At 34.7% G+C, this 16,958-nt stretch overlaps 1 protein-coding gene across 2 annotated transcripts in view; it reads left to right on the top strand.

The window, feature by feature from the left end:
• LOC102732683 (attractin-like protein 1) overlaps window positions 1-16,958 on the top strand; it is a 163,470-nt gene that overhangs the window by 116,196 nt on the left and 30,316 nt on the right. Inside the window, exons 13-14 of one of the 2 annotated variants that reach the window (XM_081823459.1) lie at window positions 2,651-2,869; window positions 16,267-16,348. In XM_081823459.1, the coding sequence (XP_081679585.1) occupies window positions 2,651-2,869; window positions 16,267-16,348 (301 nt within the window). The remainder of the gene's footprint in view (window positions 1-2,650; window positions 2,870-16,266; window positions 16,349-16,958) is intronic. The other variant, XM_081823458.1, reaches the window with a different exon arrangement.

Raw genomic sequence — 16,958 nt, 5'->3', positions numbered from 1 at the left:
TCAGGGTCTCTTCCCCAGACACTGGCTCCTGCAGAAGTTTCAAGTTTGGTGTATTACGATTCTCCACATACTTCTGTCTGTCTCTCCAGTCTCGCAGGCAATGATTTGCTCTGTGACCTTGCTTCTCTGATAGATCTAAGAAGAGTTGTTGACTTTTCATTTTGTGCTGCTTCTTACTTTTTGGTAGGATGGAGTGGTAACTTCTGAATTCCTGACATGCTGGATCAGAAACCAGAAGGCTCTAATAATCATCTGATGACATAATTTCTTACAGATTGATTTTTCAAATTCTTACACATTTCAAAAACCATATTGAATGTTTTACGACTTAATTTTTCAAAAAGCCAAAAATAAAGAAAATAAAAATGATTGCTCTAATTACTTGTGATTTATACATAGTCTCTCTGCTATTTATAACTTAGGTAAAATAGCATAGCCTACAAAAGCTTTCCTGTATTATTGTCTAAAAAAACATTAGAATCTGTCAGGTTTTGAATCATTATTAAATACTAAAGGATAAATTTTCTGTTAATCTTTCAGCAATGCCTGTTGCTTTCCACTCTTGAGCAAAAGGAAAACCAACATTACTTTATGTAATAGTTTCGTATGTAAAATAAAATCTGAGAATAAAATGTTGCTCTGAACATGACATTTTGTAACTTGTTATTAAAGCCTAAAACCAAATAGATAAATAGAACTAGAAGGTTAATAGTTTGTCATTCTGCCAGTGCAAGAAACCCAGCGTTCTTTCATCTAAGATTTCCTTAGTTGTTTGGAAAGCATTAGCAGGAATGCTGTACTTGAGAATAGTTTAGACTTACTTTGTATGTAATGCTTCTTCAAGACATTTTTTGGTTATATTTCCTTAAAAAGATAGTCCTAAAATAAAATTTACTTTCCTAGGAGATTTCCGTAGACTATAATTATAAAACTAGATTTATTCTGGGTGAGACCTAGTAAAGACCTACTTCAAATCATCACATGATTGTAAATAATTGGAATGTCAAGATAACGTACCTAATTTGATATTTTCCATTATTTCCTATTGATTTTGTAGCAACCCTGTACACTTTTGAAGACAGTTAGAATAACTCACTCAACAATACTGTGGGGAAGCTACAATCATATATGTAAGAGAACTGTTTCAAAGCACGAAAGCTAATAAGGGGTATGGTAATATATGAAATGTTCAGTTGTCTAAGGATCTTTTAATGCTGCTGAAAAAATATAAATTCCAAAAGGAAGTATGTTCATGTCAATGAATTATTTATCTACAGAAATAACATTAGTCAGTTGTATTCAATGATTCAAAGAGTGTTCTTCCTTTTTAATTATTATTAAGGAAATATAGGAGACAGTACTCATTTTCCACCTTCTTATATCCAATCTCTGAAATACTCAGCATGCAAAAAATTCTTCATAACAAGTCTTATTGTAATTGATGAATTCCTTAATCCAATACTCTATTATGCCTGCACAGTTCACTGTATTGAGTTCTTGATGTTCACTGAGATTATGCCGTTCTTGTTGGCAGCAATTTGAGGAACATTTCTGTTTCCAGTAATATTGAAACACTAAGTGACAATTAAGTTATTACCACCATAACAATGAAATTTGGTCTGCCAGAAATTACAGTTTCTTCCCCCTCTAGGTTTTTACTAGCACCATCTCATTATTGTGCATCCCAACAAGCTAGATCATTCTTGATGTCTCATACCACTGTCACTACCTTCTACGGATAAACAATTTCCAAGACAGAGAGTGCCTTTTCTAGCAAAATATCAGTAAAAGTAACTAAAGAAAATCTCAGTCCAGTATAGGATACTCTGCGAATTAAAAGTTTAAAACATCACATAGCAACTATAGTGAATATAATGCAAACTATAATATGTTCACCCTTGGAAAAGCCATCACAGTATTTATAGGCTTTGTTGAAGCTCATAGATTGTACATCAATTAAACAAAACATTGAGCTTCAGCCTGTGAGTCTTGGAGGGATATTCTGTAACCCTGAAAGTCAGACAGAGCCTTTGCTGGTTGCCTGGCTGACATCGCGATCTGGTGCCCAGGTTCCCATTCAGTTTGGCTCTTTGGTGAGATTGACTCATCACATGATAGCCAAATGCTCATATCCTGGACCCTTGGGAAGAGCATTGTCAGTGAAAGGCAGCACGCATGGGCCTCAGCTGTCTCAGAATGGGCAGGCAGCAATTACACTGGACGTTCACAGGCAGGGGCAGAGTTTTTCCTTACAGGCCCTCACTAGGCACAAGAACAGCTAACATGGCTCTACATCATGGACAAGGGTAAATGTGATCTGTAGGCCCCGGATCAGCTTCCAAAAGGTCCTAAAAACAGGTAAAGTTCTCAGGAACCTTTAAGTGCTGACTTCATTTTTCTCCATGTCATGGTTACCACACCTTTTTTCACCTTTAAGTCAGTCCATTTATCTCCTCTTTGCTCATGATGTATGTTTTATTTCCTTTAAGTAATTGCTGTCTGTTAGATATTATTACAAAAACTGTTTACATTAACTACAGACAACTTTTTACAGTCTTTTTTTCAGATCGTATTTATTTTTCCATTAGCTTAGAATTCCATTTAAATTTAAAGTCATATAACATATTTTGTTAATGTTCCTGTAATGCAGCTCAAAATTGTTCTGGACTGAGAACCTGTGGACATTGTTTGGAACAACCTGGATGTGGTTGGTGCAATGATCCTAGTAATACGGGAAGAGGACACTGCATTGAAGGATCTTCACGGGGACCAATGAAGCTTGTTGGGATGCACAATAATGAGATGGTTCTTGATGCCAGTCTTTGTCCTAAAGAAAAGAACTATGAATGGTCCTTTATCCAGTGTCCAGGTAATAAAAACGTGATGAAAATAATTTCAGTTTGGAAACCGAGAATGAGTTGTTCTTTCTTATAATAAATATTTAGAAAAAAATGATGAGATTCAAATTTCACAGATGAAAAAATATTCTTCCCTATATCCATCTCTATTATGCAGATGGCATTCTGTTTGGAATCATTAAATATAGGCTAACCATATGCATGGTATACAATTATTATATTTGGCTTCTTATGAATTGCTAAGAGGAAAAATACTGGGTTCATGCCAATTTTCTACCTTGTACTATAGTCTTTCATTGTTCATAGTATTATAATACCTTAGAATTCAAGGCAATTCAGAAGATCCAGTCAAACTTCATGCTAAGTGTGGGAATGTTTTAAATGATATTTGTGATGGAATCAGCAGGCCTCATTTTGAATACCATTAAATTTTGAAGGTCAATAGTTTTTAGGGTTTTTTTTTTTTTTTTCATAGGCAGTCTGTTCTTATACTGAATAAAACCAATCTCCTGGAAAAATTAACTTATTCATTATATTTTTATTGAGTGCCTACTATGTGCCAAAGAGTGTTTCAAGTGCTAGAGACACAACAATTAACAAATTAGACTAAAATCACTGCATTCATGAAGCCTGTATTCTAACTGAAATTAGCAAAATTAATTATATACACATACATATATGAAGTTACATGTTGTTGAATAAAGTGCTGTTAAATAAAGTAAGGAAGGGGGATAAGGCTTGCAATTTAAAAAGGGTAGTGAGAGAAGAGTTCACTGAGAAGTAGCAATAAACAATTTATGTAGATGAGGGAGTGAGTCATAGGGATATCTGGGGGAAGTATTCTAGAACAGAAAACAGTCTGACACAAGGACTTGGGTAAAAGAGTTTATTTTTTTAATTTTTTAATTTTTTTTGAAGATTTTATTTATTTATATGAGAGAGAGAGAGAGAGTGAGAGAGAGAGAGCCCAAGAAGGGGGGAGGGTCAGAGGGAGAAGCAGACTCTCTGCTGAGCAGGGAGCCTGATGTGGGACTCGATCCCGGGACTCCGGGATCATGACCTGGAAAGAGTTTATTTGGGAGGCGAACCCAGGAGGCACAACTGAAGGAACAGAGAGTTTCAAAGAAGGGAGAAAAACCAATAATATTATTAAGCTGGCTACTGTACTTGGAAATTTGGACTCACACCCACTAGGGACCTATGAAGAACCATGTAAAATGCTTTTCAGAATTGACCCCCTGAGGGACTGGGCGGGTGGGGCACTTATCTGTAGGTTCTCTTTGGTTGAGTGATACCTTTGCAGGTATTGTACTTCTGAGCTGTGCCAGCATGTATGATCAATAGCTTGCCCTGGCACTAGCGAAAATTCTGGGGCTGAAAAGTAGAGACACTGCAGAACTTGCTTTAGGTGAGTCACCGAGAGTGTGCCGTCCTGAAACCGGATGGATCGTGGGAATGTGGCACAGAGTGCAATGATACCTGCTACATAAACTCTGAAATATATGAAAAGTGAAAATGAACAAACTATGGGTTTGTACAACAACATGATTGAATCTTAAATTTTTTCGCTTAGTGAAAGAAACCAGACCCAAAGGCTACATGTTGTATTATTCAGTTTATAAAATGATCTAGAACAGGCAGAACTGTGGGGATGGAAAACAGATCAGTTATTTGCCAGGAGTAACAAAGGTAGGGATTGATCTCAAGGGAGCCTCACAACGGAATGTTTTGTGTTATGGAACTGTTCTTTCTGATAACTGTGTTAGGTTGATACATGACTCCATGCATTTGTCAAAACCCATATTGTATATCACAAAGAACCAACTTGCCTGAATGCAAATTAAAAAGAAAAGGCAACTAGAATACCAGGGGATCCCAGGGTGTAAAGTAAGCTGTGACAAGTAAATTTAACTATATTACAAATGCCATAACGTCATAAAAAATAAAAAAAGAAGAGCTGATCTAAGTAACATTGGAAAACAGTTTGGATACTGTAAAGCTAAGAAAAAAAACTATACAAGATTGTATTCTGGTTAGTAAATTTGTTTATGACGTGGTGTAAGTTAACATTTCTAACAATACTTTATGTGTTTACTAGGTTTGGACAAATAAATTGTGTTTAATTTAAGCCAGGTTTTCCACTGTCAGAGAAAAATGCTAAAAATAAGCAAGGACTGAAGACTACAAAGAATCCTGTGGTGTTGGGTTAGGGTCTGAGATAATAGTGTGAATTCATGTTTATTTTAATATATATACCAAGAAGTAAATATAGATATGTGTGTATACATAGGTTAGTACATATACATGAATTTCCTAGTTCTGTTTGTCAAGAGGGTCTAGAAGCCATGACATCCCAGTAGGAATGAGCACATCTAGTGCCTGCATCTTGGTTTCTAAATACTGTTTTCCAGTGAAAGGAACCAGGGTGCCATGGAGAAATGGTTAATTTTAGCGCTGGGACAGGGAGAAAACACGATGAGCCTGGAGCATTGTTTGTTTTAAGAAGGAACTTTTTAAAAAAAAGAAGATGGGATCATGATCATGCCAAAGGGACACAGCACCAACCTAAAAGAGTTCTCAATGGATAAAATATGAGCAAAAGATAATGATCGTATTGCATTATGACTCAAAACCCTAAATAATATCCTGATTCTATACTGATTAAATGATTTAATAAATAATAAATGGGTGAGAATGAACAAAAATTCCTTACAGAAAAATTCTAAATAATAAATGTAGAAGGAATGAGGGAAATAAAAAAAATCACTCTTAGAACCCGACCATAATAATTGCTATAAGAATAATCCACTTAATATTGAAATTGGGGAATGAAACTTTAAGGAAAAGCAGGGTACTTGTGTAGCTTTAAAGCTTCTGGTCAGTAATCATTTCTTTTCTTTTTTTCAATGTTTCAAGTTTTTATTTAAATTCTAGTTAGCTAACATACATTGTAATACTTGTTTTGGGAACAGAATTTAGTGATTCATCATCAACACACAACACCCAGTGCTCATCACAAGTGCCCTCCTTTATACCAATCACCCATTTAGCCCATTCCCCTGCCCACTTCCCTTCCAGCAACCCTCAGCTTGTTCTCTATAGTTAAGAGTTTCTTTTATGGTTTGCCTCCCTCTCTCTTTTTTTCCCTTCCCATATGTTTATCTGTTGTTTCTTAAATTCCACGTATGACTGAAGTCATATGGTATTTATCTTTCTCTGACAGACTTATTTCCCTTAGCTTAATACACTCTAGCTCCATCCATGTTGTTGCAAATGGCAAGATTTCATTCTTTTTGATGGCTGAGTAATATTCCTGTGTGTATGTGTGTGTGTGTGTGTATGTGTGTACCACATCTTCTTTAGCCATTCATCAGTTGATGGACATTTGGGCTCTTTCCACAATTTGGCTATTGCTGATAATGCTACTATAAACAACAGAGTGCATGTGCCCCTTCGAATCAGTATTTTTGTATCCTTTGGATAAATACCTAGTAGCACAATTACTAGGTCATAGGGTAGCTCTATTTTAACTTTTTGAGGAACCTCCATACTGTTTTCCAGAGTGGTTGTACCAGTTTACATTCCCACCAGCAGTGTAAGAGGGTTCCCCTTTCTCCTCATCCTCGCCAAAATCTGTTGTTTCCTGTTTTGTTAATTTTGGCCATTCTGACTGGTATGAAGTGGTATCTCATTGTAGTTTTAATTGGTATTTCCCTGATGCTGAGTGATATTGAGCATCTTTTCATATGTCTTCTTTGGAAAAATACCTATTCATGTCTTCTGCCCATTTCTTAACTGGTTTATTTGTTTTTTGGGTTTTGAATTTGATAAGTTCTTTATGAATTTTGGATACTAACACTTTATCAGATGTCATTTGCAAATATCTTTCTCCATTCCAAAGGTTGCCTTTTAGTTTTGTTGATTGTTTTTTTTTGCTGTGCAGAAGCTTTTTATCTTGAAGTCCCAATAGTTCATTTTGCTTTTGTTTCCCTTTCCTGTGGAGATGTGTCTAGTGTGAAGTTGCTATGGCTGATGTCAAATAGATTACTGCCTGTGTTCTCCTCTATGGTTCTGATGGTTTCCTGTCTCACATTTAGGTCTTTCATCCATTTTGAATTTATTTTTGTGTATGCCAAGAGAAAGTGGTCTAGTTTTATTCTTCTGCATGTTGCTGTCTAGTTTTCCCAAAACCATTTGTTGAAGAGGCTGTCTCTTTTCTATTGTATATTCTTCCCAGCTTTGTTGAAGATTAGTTGACCATATAGTTGTGGGTCCATTTCTAGGTTTTCTATTCTGTTCCATTGATCTAAGTGTCTGTTTCTGTGCCAGTACCATACTGTCTTGATCACTATAGCTTTGTAATGTACCTTGAAGTCTGGAGCTGTGATGCCTCCAGCTTTGGTTTTCTTTTTCAAGATTGCTTGGGCTATTTGGGGTCTTTTGTAATTCCATACAAATTTTAGTATTGTTCGTTGTAGCTCTGTGAAAAATGCTATTGGTATTTTGATAGGGATTGCATTAAATGTGTAGATTGCTTTGGGAAGTATAGACATTTTAATAATATTTGTTCTGCACCATCTTTCTGTACATTCATTTGGTATCCTGTAATTTTATTGAATTCATGTATCAGTTCTAGCAAATTTTTTTGGTGGGGTCTTTTGGGTTTTCTAAATAGGGTATCATCTTGTCTGTGAATAGTGCGAGTTTGACTTCCTTGCCAATCGGGATGCCTTTTACTTCTTTGTTGTCTGATTGCTGAGGCTAAGACTTCCAGTACTATGCTAAATAACAATGGTGAGAGTGGAAGTCCCCTGTCTTGTTCCTGACTGTAGAGGAAAAGCTCTCAGTTGTTCCCCATTGAGAATGATATTAGCTGTGGGTCTTTTGTATATGGCCTTTGTGATGTGGACTTCTCTCTTCTGTTTTATCTTGGTGAGCACTTGCTAACCACAAACTCTTACAGTGGGATGGGAGCATATGAGATTGCTTCCATGGCTTCTTTTTTTCTTCTTGTCAGTTTATGATGAAGTTGTACTTTTTGGATAATTTTTTTTCTCGTACTTTTTTTGGAGGATGTTTTGGGAGACATAGTCCTAGGCAGCCTTCATTGTTTTCAGTTATCAAAAAGTTCTACAGTATTTCCTCATGCTGGAACAAATGGGATTTTAAAGACATAATTTTCTAATAATTTGCTATTTTATTATTATTATTTTTTAAAGATTTATTTATGAGAGAGAGAGAGGAGCATGCGTGTATGGAATGGGGGGTGGGGTTGAGGAAGGGGAAGAGAGAATTTTAAGCAGACTCTGTGCTGAGCGTAGAGCCTGACATGGGGCTCAATCCCACAACCCTGGGATCATGACCTGAGCCAAAACCAAGAGTTGGACGCTTAACTGACTGTACCACCCAGGTGCCCCTAATTTGATATTTTACAGAAATACAATTTATTTTCCTATATTATCCTTGTACTATGTGACCTGGTGACATCTTTTGTTCATCCTGGTACTTTTCTTATAGATGCCTTAGGATTTTCTTAAAGTTGCTTTTCAATAAACATAGCATTATTTTTTCCTTTCCAAATCATGCATGTTGTTTTTGTTCTTTCCTTATTGCACTGTCTAGACCCACAGTGCAACATGGGATTGAATTAGTGAGTGTTAAATGGAAAGTATTTAACCTTTAACCTTTAAGTATAATGTTAACTGTTGATTTTTCATAAATGTCCTTACAGACTGAAGAACTTCCCTTCTGTTCCTAGTTAGTTGAGGTTGTTTTTTTGTTTGTTTGTTTTAAATCATGACCAGATGTGTAATTCTCCCAAAGACATGCATCTGTTGAGCTGATTGTATAATTATTTTTTGTTTTAGTTGATATCATTAATTCATATTGATTGATTTTCAAATGCCAAACCAATCTTGCATTTCGTGGTATACACTTACGGTGTGTTATCCTTTTACTATATTGCTGGGTTCAATTTGTTTAAATCTTGTTAAGTATTTTTTCATTTATATTAATGAGAATTTATGCCTGTAGTTTTCTTAGTGTCTGGTTTGGTATCAGTCTCGAGAGTTGAGATACTTTTTCCTCTTCCACTTTCTGGGAGAGTTTATGTAAAACTGGCATTATTTCTTAAATATTTGTTGGAATTTACCTATGAAGACATCTAGCCTGGAGTTTTCTTTGGGAGAGGAATTTTAACTACAATTTTTTTTTTTTTTTTAAGTAGGTATGAGGCTATTCAGGTTCACTAACTTTTCTTGAGGGAGTTTAGCAGTTTGTGTCTTTCGAGGAATTTATTTCATTTAAGATTTTTTTTTAAAGATTTTATTTATTTATTCATTAGAGACAGAGGGAGAAGCAGGCTCCCAAGGAGCAGGGAGCCCGATGCGGGACTCGATCCTAGGACCCTGAGATCATGACCTGAGCCGAAGGCAGATGCTTAACCATCTGAGCCACCCAGGCGCCCCATTTAAGATGTTATTGACAGAAAGGTGTTCATAATAATTGCTATTATCCTTTTACTCTAAGGATCTTTAGTGATAACCTCTCTTTAATTCTAAATATTGATAATTTGTGTTTTCCCTCTTGATCAGTCTATCCTGAGGTTTGTCAGTTTTCATTGATCCTATAAATAGCTTTTTGTTGTATTGATTTTCCTCTAATGTCCATTTGATATTTCATTAATTTCTGCTCTTAATTTTTCCTTCTTTTTGCTTGTGTATAGTTTAATTTGTTTTCTTCTAGTTATATAAATTTGAAACTTAAATAATTGAGTTGATAACTTTTTTCTAATATAAGCCTTTGATGTTATTAATTTTCCTCTAGAAACTACTACTCAGTAGTGGTTTTGTGATACTCTCTTTCCATATTTTTACTTTAAGCTACCTATGTTGTATTTAAAGTATGTTTTTTATAGACAACACATTGTTAGACTCTTTCTTTTTAATACAATTTGATAGTGTCTGCCATTAAATTAATGTGTTTGGGTCTTTTAAATTAAATGTTTTATCAATATGGTTGACTTAAATTTCCATCTGGTTGCTTGTTTTCTCTTTTTCCCACCTGTTCTTTGTATCTGTTTACCTCTTTTTCTGCCTTCCTTTGAATTAACTGAACATATTTTATACCTCATTTTATTTATTGGTCTATTGACTATATTACCTTTTTTTTATGCTTGCTCTTAGATTTCTATTCATCTTTAACTTGTCACAATCTACATTTAAGTGATATTATAACTTCACAGTAGTGTAAGAGCCTTATTACTTTTAAATATAAGTCACATAGTATACTTTTATTACTTTTGCTTTAAATGGTAAGTTATCTTTTAAATAGGTTTTTAAAATAAAAAAGAAACTTTATCATCAAGCAGAAATGGAGTAACAGTGAGTAGGGTGACCAGCTATCCTGGAATGTGTCCAGGACTGAGGGCTTTCTTGAGATGTGGGACTTTCAGTACAAACACCAGGATAGTCCTGGGCAAACTGGGATGACTGGTTACTCTAAAAATGACCCAGTTTAACTGCTTCTACTTGAAACAATTAAGAAATGGGACAAAATGGATGAAGAACACTTCTTAAGACATTGGACAGGCAGCAAAAGTTAATGATCCCTCAGAAATAGGAAAGAAATCAGGTGAGCCTTAGTGCTGGAAGAAAGTTTGCATGGGGGGGTAGTTAGGGGACACAAGTAGAATCTGGTTACCCTGAGTTGGAGAGATGGAACTGGGAATCTGGGGAGGGGAGGCCAAGGTGGCTAGCTGTTCAAAGGAGAGAGACTTGAACAGAGAGAATTGTGGAAAACTGCAGAGGAGTATCCTCTGAATAGTCAGCTAAAAAATAAGTGCAACACTGTAGAAAAGTTGAGTTCTGCAGGAAGGATTACTTGAGTGGAATAAAAGGAATAGTCACCAAATAGCACACAGGACTGGGAATTGCCTGGGCATTATTCACTGGACAACAGGTAGATAGAAGGATTTTATTTTACTTAATATGGCAAATTAGCACTAGACTAAATGCTGTAATGGTCCTGTGTAACATGACCAGAAGGATCAAACTATCTTCAATTACTTAGCTGAATTCCAGAACAAAGCTAAAGGATGTTTACAGGAATACAAAAAGTTTCCAGCACCCAAAATGTAATATTTGAAATTTACTGTGTCTGGCTTCCAATAAAAAAAATTAGCATGTATGCAGAGAACAGGAAAACCTTGACCCCTACTGAAAAAGAAAAACCAATCAATAGAAACCAACCTAGAAATTAAATAGATGTGAAGAGTAGACAAGGATATTGAAACAATGATTTAAAGGTATTTCATATATTAAAAACTAAACTTTTGAGCATGTTAAGTAGAGTCACAGAAAACAAAACAAAACAAGCAGAATTTATAGAGATGAAAAATATTCTGAGATGAAAAGTGAATGGGATTAATATCAAATTAGATATTGTAAAAGTAAAGATTGGTATACTCAAAGACAAACAATAGGAAGTACCCAAATGAAGCACAGAAGGAAGAATAACTGAAGCAAAATGAGCAGCACATCAACGAGCTGTGGGGCATGAGGCCTGGATAATCTGAATGAGGGGAGAGAGAAAGGGCTTAGAAAAATAGGAAAAAATAATGGCAAAATTTTTCTAAATTTGATAAATCCTGTAAATCCAAAGAGGCAAGAATGTCAATAAATGTTAAGCACAAGAAACATGAGGAAATCTATATCAATGCCCATAATAATAAAATTGCCTAAAGCCAGTGATAAAAAGATAAAAGCAGCCCAGAGAAATAAGACTCAGTATGTACAGAGGAACAAAAATAAGTCTGATACCAGATTTCTCATCAGAAAAAATAAAAGTCAGAAAACAGTGGAGCAACAGAAATGTAGCATCTTTAAAATAGTAAAAGAAAAAAGTTAACTTGGAATACTTTACTTAATGATATAGCTTAAAAAAAATAAGGGTCAAATACTCTTTCAAAGTTACAAAAACTCTAAAATTCATTACCAGTGGACCTGCTGTGTAAGAAGTGTTAAGAAATATTAAGTCCTTCACTCAGAAGGATAAGTTCCAGATGTAAATCTGCTCTATACAAAGGAATGAAGAACAAAAGACATGGTAGCCCTGTGCGTAAAGACTTTTTTCTCTAAAACTTCCATATCTAAAAAAGGCAATCAGTGTTTTAAGGCAAAAATGACAACAGTGTATTCGGAGTTTAATTTTTATGTGGAAGCAAACTGTATGACAATAATAGCTCAAAGTCCGAGGGAAGAATAATGGAAGTATACTGTTGTAAGATTTTTTTTTTTACAATATGTGAAGTGGTATATCACTTGAACTTAGACTTAATTTGTAGATGTATATTCTAAACTCTCAAACAACTACTAAAATAACACAGTCATAGCCAAGAAAGTAGATAAAGTAATCCAAAAGAAGGCAAGATAAGGGAAAAAGAGCCATACAGAACAGATGGGACAAATAGTTAACTAATGGCAAAATGATAAATTTAACGTCAGCTATTTCAATAATCATGCTAAATGTAAATTGTCTAATCACCCCAATAAAAAGGCTGAGATTTTCATATTAGCTAAAAAAGCAAGAACCAACTATACACTACCTCTAAGAAACCCATTTAAAATACAAAGACACACATATTTTAAAAGTGAAAGCATGGAAGTAGATATACTATGCTAACACAAGTCAAGAGAAAGCTGAATTGGTGACATTAATATCAGATATATAGATTTTAGAGCAAAAAATATTACATAGAATAAAGAGGATCACTTCATGAAGATAATTAGGTGAATTCATCAAGAGGACATAACATTCCTAAACATTTCTACCTAGTAATAGACTTTCAAAATAGGTGAGGGTTCAACAGTGTATGACAAGGCTTCTCTCTTGATTCCAGAGATATTGTAGGTTACTTTCTACTTTGAGAGAAGTAGCTGCCACCACATCAGTTCATTTTTCTCTCACTGCTTTATTTTGGAGAGTGTATTAGTTTTCTTTTTTTAAAGATTTTATTTATTTATTTGAGAGAGAGAGAATGAGAGAGAGCACATGAGAGGGGGGAGGGTCAGAGGGAGAAGCAGACTCCCTGCCGAGCAGGGAGCCCGATGCGGGACTCCATCCGGGGACTCCAGGATCATGACCTGAGCCGAAGGCAGTCGCTTAACCAACTGAGCCACCCAGGCGCCGGAGTGTATTAGTTTTCTATTGCAGCATAACACATTACCACAAACTTAGAGGCCTAAATAATACACAATTATAGCTCATAGTTCTGTATGTCAGATGTTGGATGTGGCCTGGTTGGCTTCAGCTCCTAAAGTATGGTCACATTCTTTCCCACATGTCCCCCTCCATCTCTAAAACTAGCAACATCATCTCAAGAGCTCAAATGGAATCTCTCACTTTGAATTTCTTACTTCCGGTAAAGACCAGTTCCTTTTAAGGGATCTTCTGATTGGGTTCAATCAGGATGAGTTTCCTTTCTTAAAGTCAACTATGCCATGTAATATAACCTAATCACCAGATTAAGGTGATGACTGTTCTATCATATGTACAGGTCCCTACCACACTCAAGAAGAGGCCATTAGTATTTGATTGAAAAACGGAGTACTGTAACCTAGTTTCATTGACATCCAAAGATTAACCACCATACCATACAATTTAGCCATTTAAAGTATGTAACTCAATGAGTTTTTAGTATATTCAGAGTTATGCAACCATCAGCACAATAAATTTAGAAGAAATTTTATCATCCCCAGAAGAAACCTTATACTTATTAGCAGTCACTGACTGTTAAGCCTGCATCTACCCTTGTCAGCTGTAGGCAAAGATTAATCTTTATACCTCTATGGATTTACGTATTCTGGACATTTTAAATAAATTGAATCATACAGTTGTAGTCTGTTGAGACTGGTTTCTTTCACATTCCATAATGTTTTCAATGTTTATCCATGTTGCAGTGTGTTTTATTTCTTTATATTACCAGATAATATTCAATTTTATGGATATACCACATTTTGTTTATCCAATTATCACTTGATGGACATTTGGGTGTTCACAACTTGGGGTCTTTTGAATAATGCTTCTATGAACATTCATGTAAGAATTTATGTGTGGACCTATTTTCATTGCTTTTGGAATGGTGTGTCTTTACTAGATACAATTACTTTGGGTCGAACAGCGATTACATCAGACCTTTTGAAGAACTGCCAAACTGTTTCAGAGCTGCTGCGTTATTTTGCATTCCCATTGACAGTTCACAAGGGGTTCTAATGACTCTAGATCTTTGCCAACACCGCTTAGTTCATGTCATTTTGATTATAATTATCCCAGTGGGTGTGAAGTGGTATCTCATTGCAGTTTTGATATGCAGTTTCTTAGTAGGTATGATGTTGAGCATCTTTTCATATGCCTATTTGCTGTTTCCATTCTTCTTCAGAGAAATGTCCATAATATTCTTTGCCCATTGTTTAATTGGGGTATTTGTCTTTTTATTATTGAACTGTAAGAGTTTTTTATATACTGTAAATACAAGTCCTTTACCAAAGACTGATTTGCAAATATATTTTCCACTCTGTGGATTGTCCTTTCATTTTCTTGATAGTATCCTTTGTTGCACAAAAATTTTAATTTTTGATGATGGCCATTCTATTTTTTCTTTTTTCTTTTTGCATTTGGTGTCATATCTGGGAAACCATGCATGATATAAGATCCCAAAGATTTATTCCTATGTTTTCTTCTAAAAATTTAATAGTTTTAGCTATTACATTTAGGTTTTTGATCTATTTTGAGTTAATATTTGTGTGTGATATGAGATACGGATCAAACTTAATTCTTGAATATGTGTTTATCCAGGTGTCCTAGCACCATTTGTTGAAAGACTGTTTTTTCCCGTTGAATTTATTTTTTATTTTATATATTTTATTTTTCATCTTTTAAAATTGTGTTTTAGTCATTTCTGTATTTTCCATTTCTCTCCTTTTTATGTTCATGTTTTATTCTATATTCTTGAACATATAAAGCTTATTTATTTATTTATAGAGAGAGTAAGAGACTGGGGGTAAGGGCAAAAGGAGAGGGAGAGAGAATCTTAAACAGGCTCCATGCCCAGTGCAGAGCTGATGTGGGGCTTGATCTCAAGGCCCTGAGATCATGACCTGAGCTGAAATGGAAAGTTGGACACTTACCTGACTGAGCTACTCAGGCACCCCAATAAAGCATACTTTTAATAGCTGTTTTAAAAATCATTCTCTGCTCATTCCATCGTGTGCAATGTTTTCTGGTTTGTTTGTTCTGTTGATTTTTTTGTTTGTTTCTTTTACTGATTATGGAGCAGATGTTCCAGCTTGGTTATTTTTTTGTGGTATTCTAGACATTGTGGATTTTTGCAGTTTTATTATATAATTTTGTTCTGTTTCTTTTAGTGTGTTGTACTTTATTCTGGCATGCAGTTATGTTATTTAGAATCTGTATGATTTCAAGAATTGTTTTTAAGGTTTTTTTTTTTTTAAGGTCCTGTACATAGCAGTCCTAAGTTCAGTGCTAATTTATTTCCACTGCTAAGTCAGTGTCTTTCTGTGGTCTCTATAGAGTGCTGTTTGTATTATGAGGTCTTTCCACTCTAGTGGGAAATCAAAGTATTCCAGTCCTATGTAAGCTACTGGCATTATTTGACTTACTGTTTATGGTGGTATTTTCTCTAGCTTCATGGAGTTTCACACTCTGTGTTCAATCATTATTCAGCCAAAGATTTAAGAAAACTCCTCAGCAGATAGATATGTGTAGTTCTCTTTTCTCTCATGTTTTGCCCCCAAATTCTAGCCACCATGGTCTCCCCAATCTTTGATCTTTGTTTTCTGAACTAAATGAACTCTCTGGCCTTTGTTTGGGTTTGCCTCCCTAGGTTGCTTCCTTAAATCTGTCTCCAGGTAGCAAGCCAGGGGAGTCATAGGCGTATGTTTCCATTTTTCTCAGATGTCATTCTTGAGCTGCCTGTTATTTGAAAGTAGTTGTTTCATATATTCTGTTCCATGTTTTTGTTGTTTACAAGTGGAAGTCAGTTCTAAGAGTGGTTAATGCCTCATGGGCAGAAGTGAAAGTCTTCTGTCTGTTTTTATTTACAATAATCAATCTCTTGTAAACAACATATAGGTCTTGCTTTTTTTTTTTTAATCCAGTCTGACAATCTCTGCCTTTTATCAGAGTGTTTAGGCAATTTAGATTTAATATAATATTGGTATAATTGAGTTTTAGTCCTTCCATCATGGTATTTGTTTTTAAAATTTCCTTTATTTTTTCTTCTGTTGTTGGTCCTTCCTTTTGCCTTTTTTGCATTAATTGAGTGTTTTGAAAGTCCATTTTTATCACTTTTATTGGATTTTTAGCTATACTTCTTTTGTGTTTTTTTTAGTGACTGCTGTAGTGATTGTAATAGTCATCTTTATCTTATCACAGTCTACCTTGAATCAATATTATACTACTTCATGTATAAGGTAAGAATATTACAATAGTGTAATTCCATTTGCTCTTTTTCTGTCCTTTTTGTAATTATTGCCATATATTTTACTTCTGTATATGTTATTAACCACACAATGCATTATTATGCTTTAAACAGATGATTTTCTTATAAAGAAATCATGATTAAAAAAATCCTTTTACTAACCCATGTAGTGTTCATTTCTGTGATCTTCATTTTTTCCTGTAGATCTGAATTTACTTCTGCTATATTTCTTTAGCTTGATGACTTTATTTAACATTTATAAATACTGTTTCTCAATTGTGGCTATAAATTATGTTTGCTTTCATATACCTGAAAAATGTTTTTATTGTATAATTGCATGTCTTTATATTTGAAGGATATTTTTATTGGAAATAGTATTCTAGGTTGACAGATACACTTTTTTCCCAATAATTTGAAGATGTAATTTCCTTTTCATCTGGCTTCCACTGCTTCTCTTAAGAATTCCTTTATCAGTTTTATTGTTTCTTTTTTGAAAGTAGTATTTTTTTAAATCTCCTTCTGGCTTTTTAAAATAGATTTTCTCTTAGTATTTGAATATCAGCAATTTTAATATGATGTACCTAAGGATCAGTTTTATTTTT

The sequence above is a fragment of the Leptonychotes weddellii genome, chromosome 6 (assembly GCF_054177405.1).
Source record: "Leptonychotes weddellii isolate Sample4059 chromosome 6, ASM5417740v2, whole genome shotgun sequence".
Taxonomy (NCBI): domain Eukaryota; kingdom Metazoa; phylum Chordata; class Mammalia; order Carnivora; family Phocidae; genus Leptonychotes; species Leptonychotes weddellii.
The sequence above is the reverse complement of the archived record's forward strand: the minus strand, read 5'-3'. Positions and strand labels throughout refer to the sequence as shown.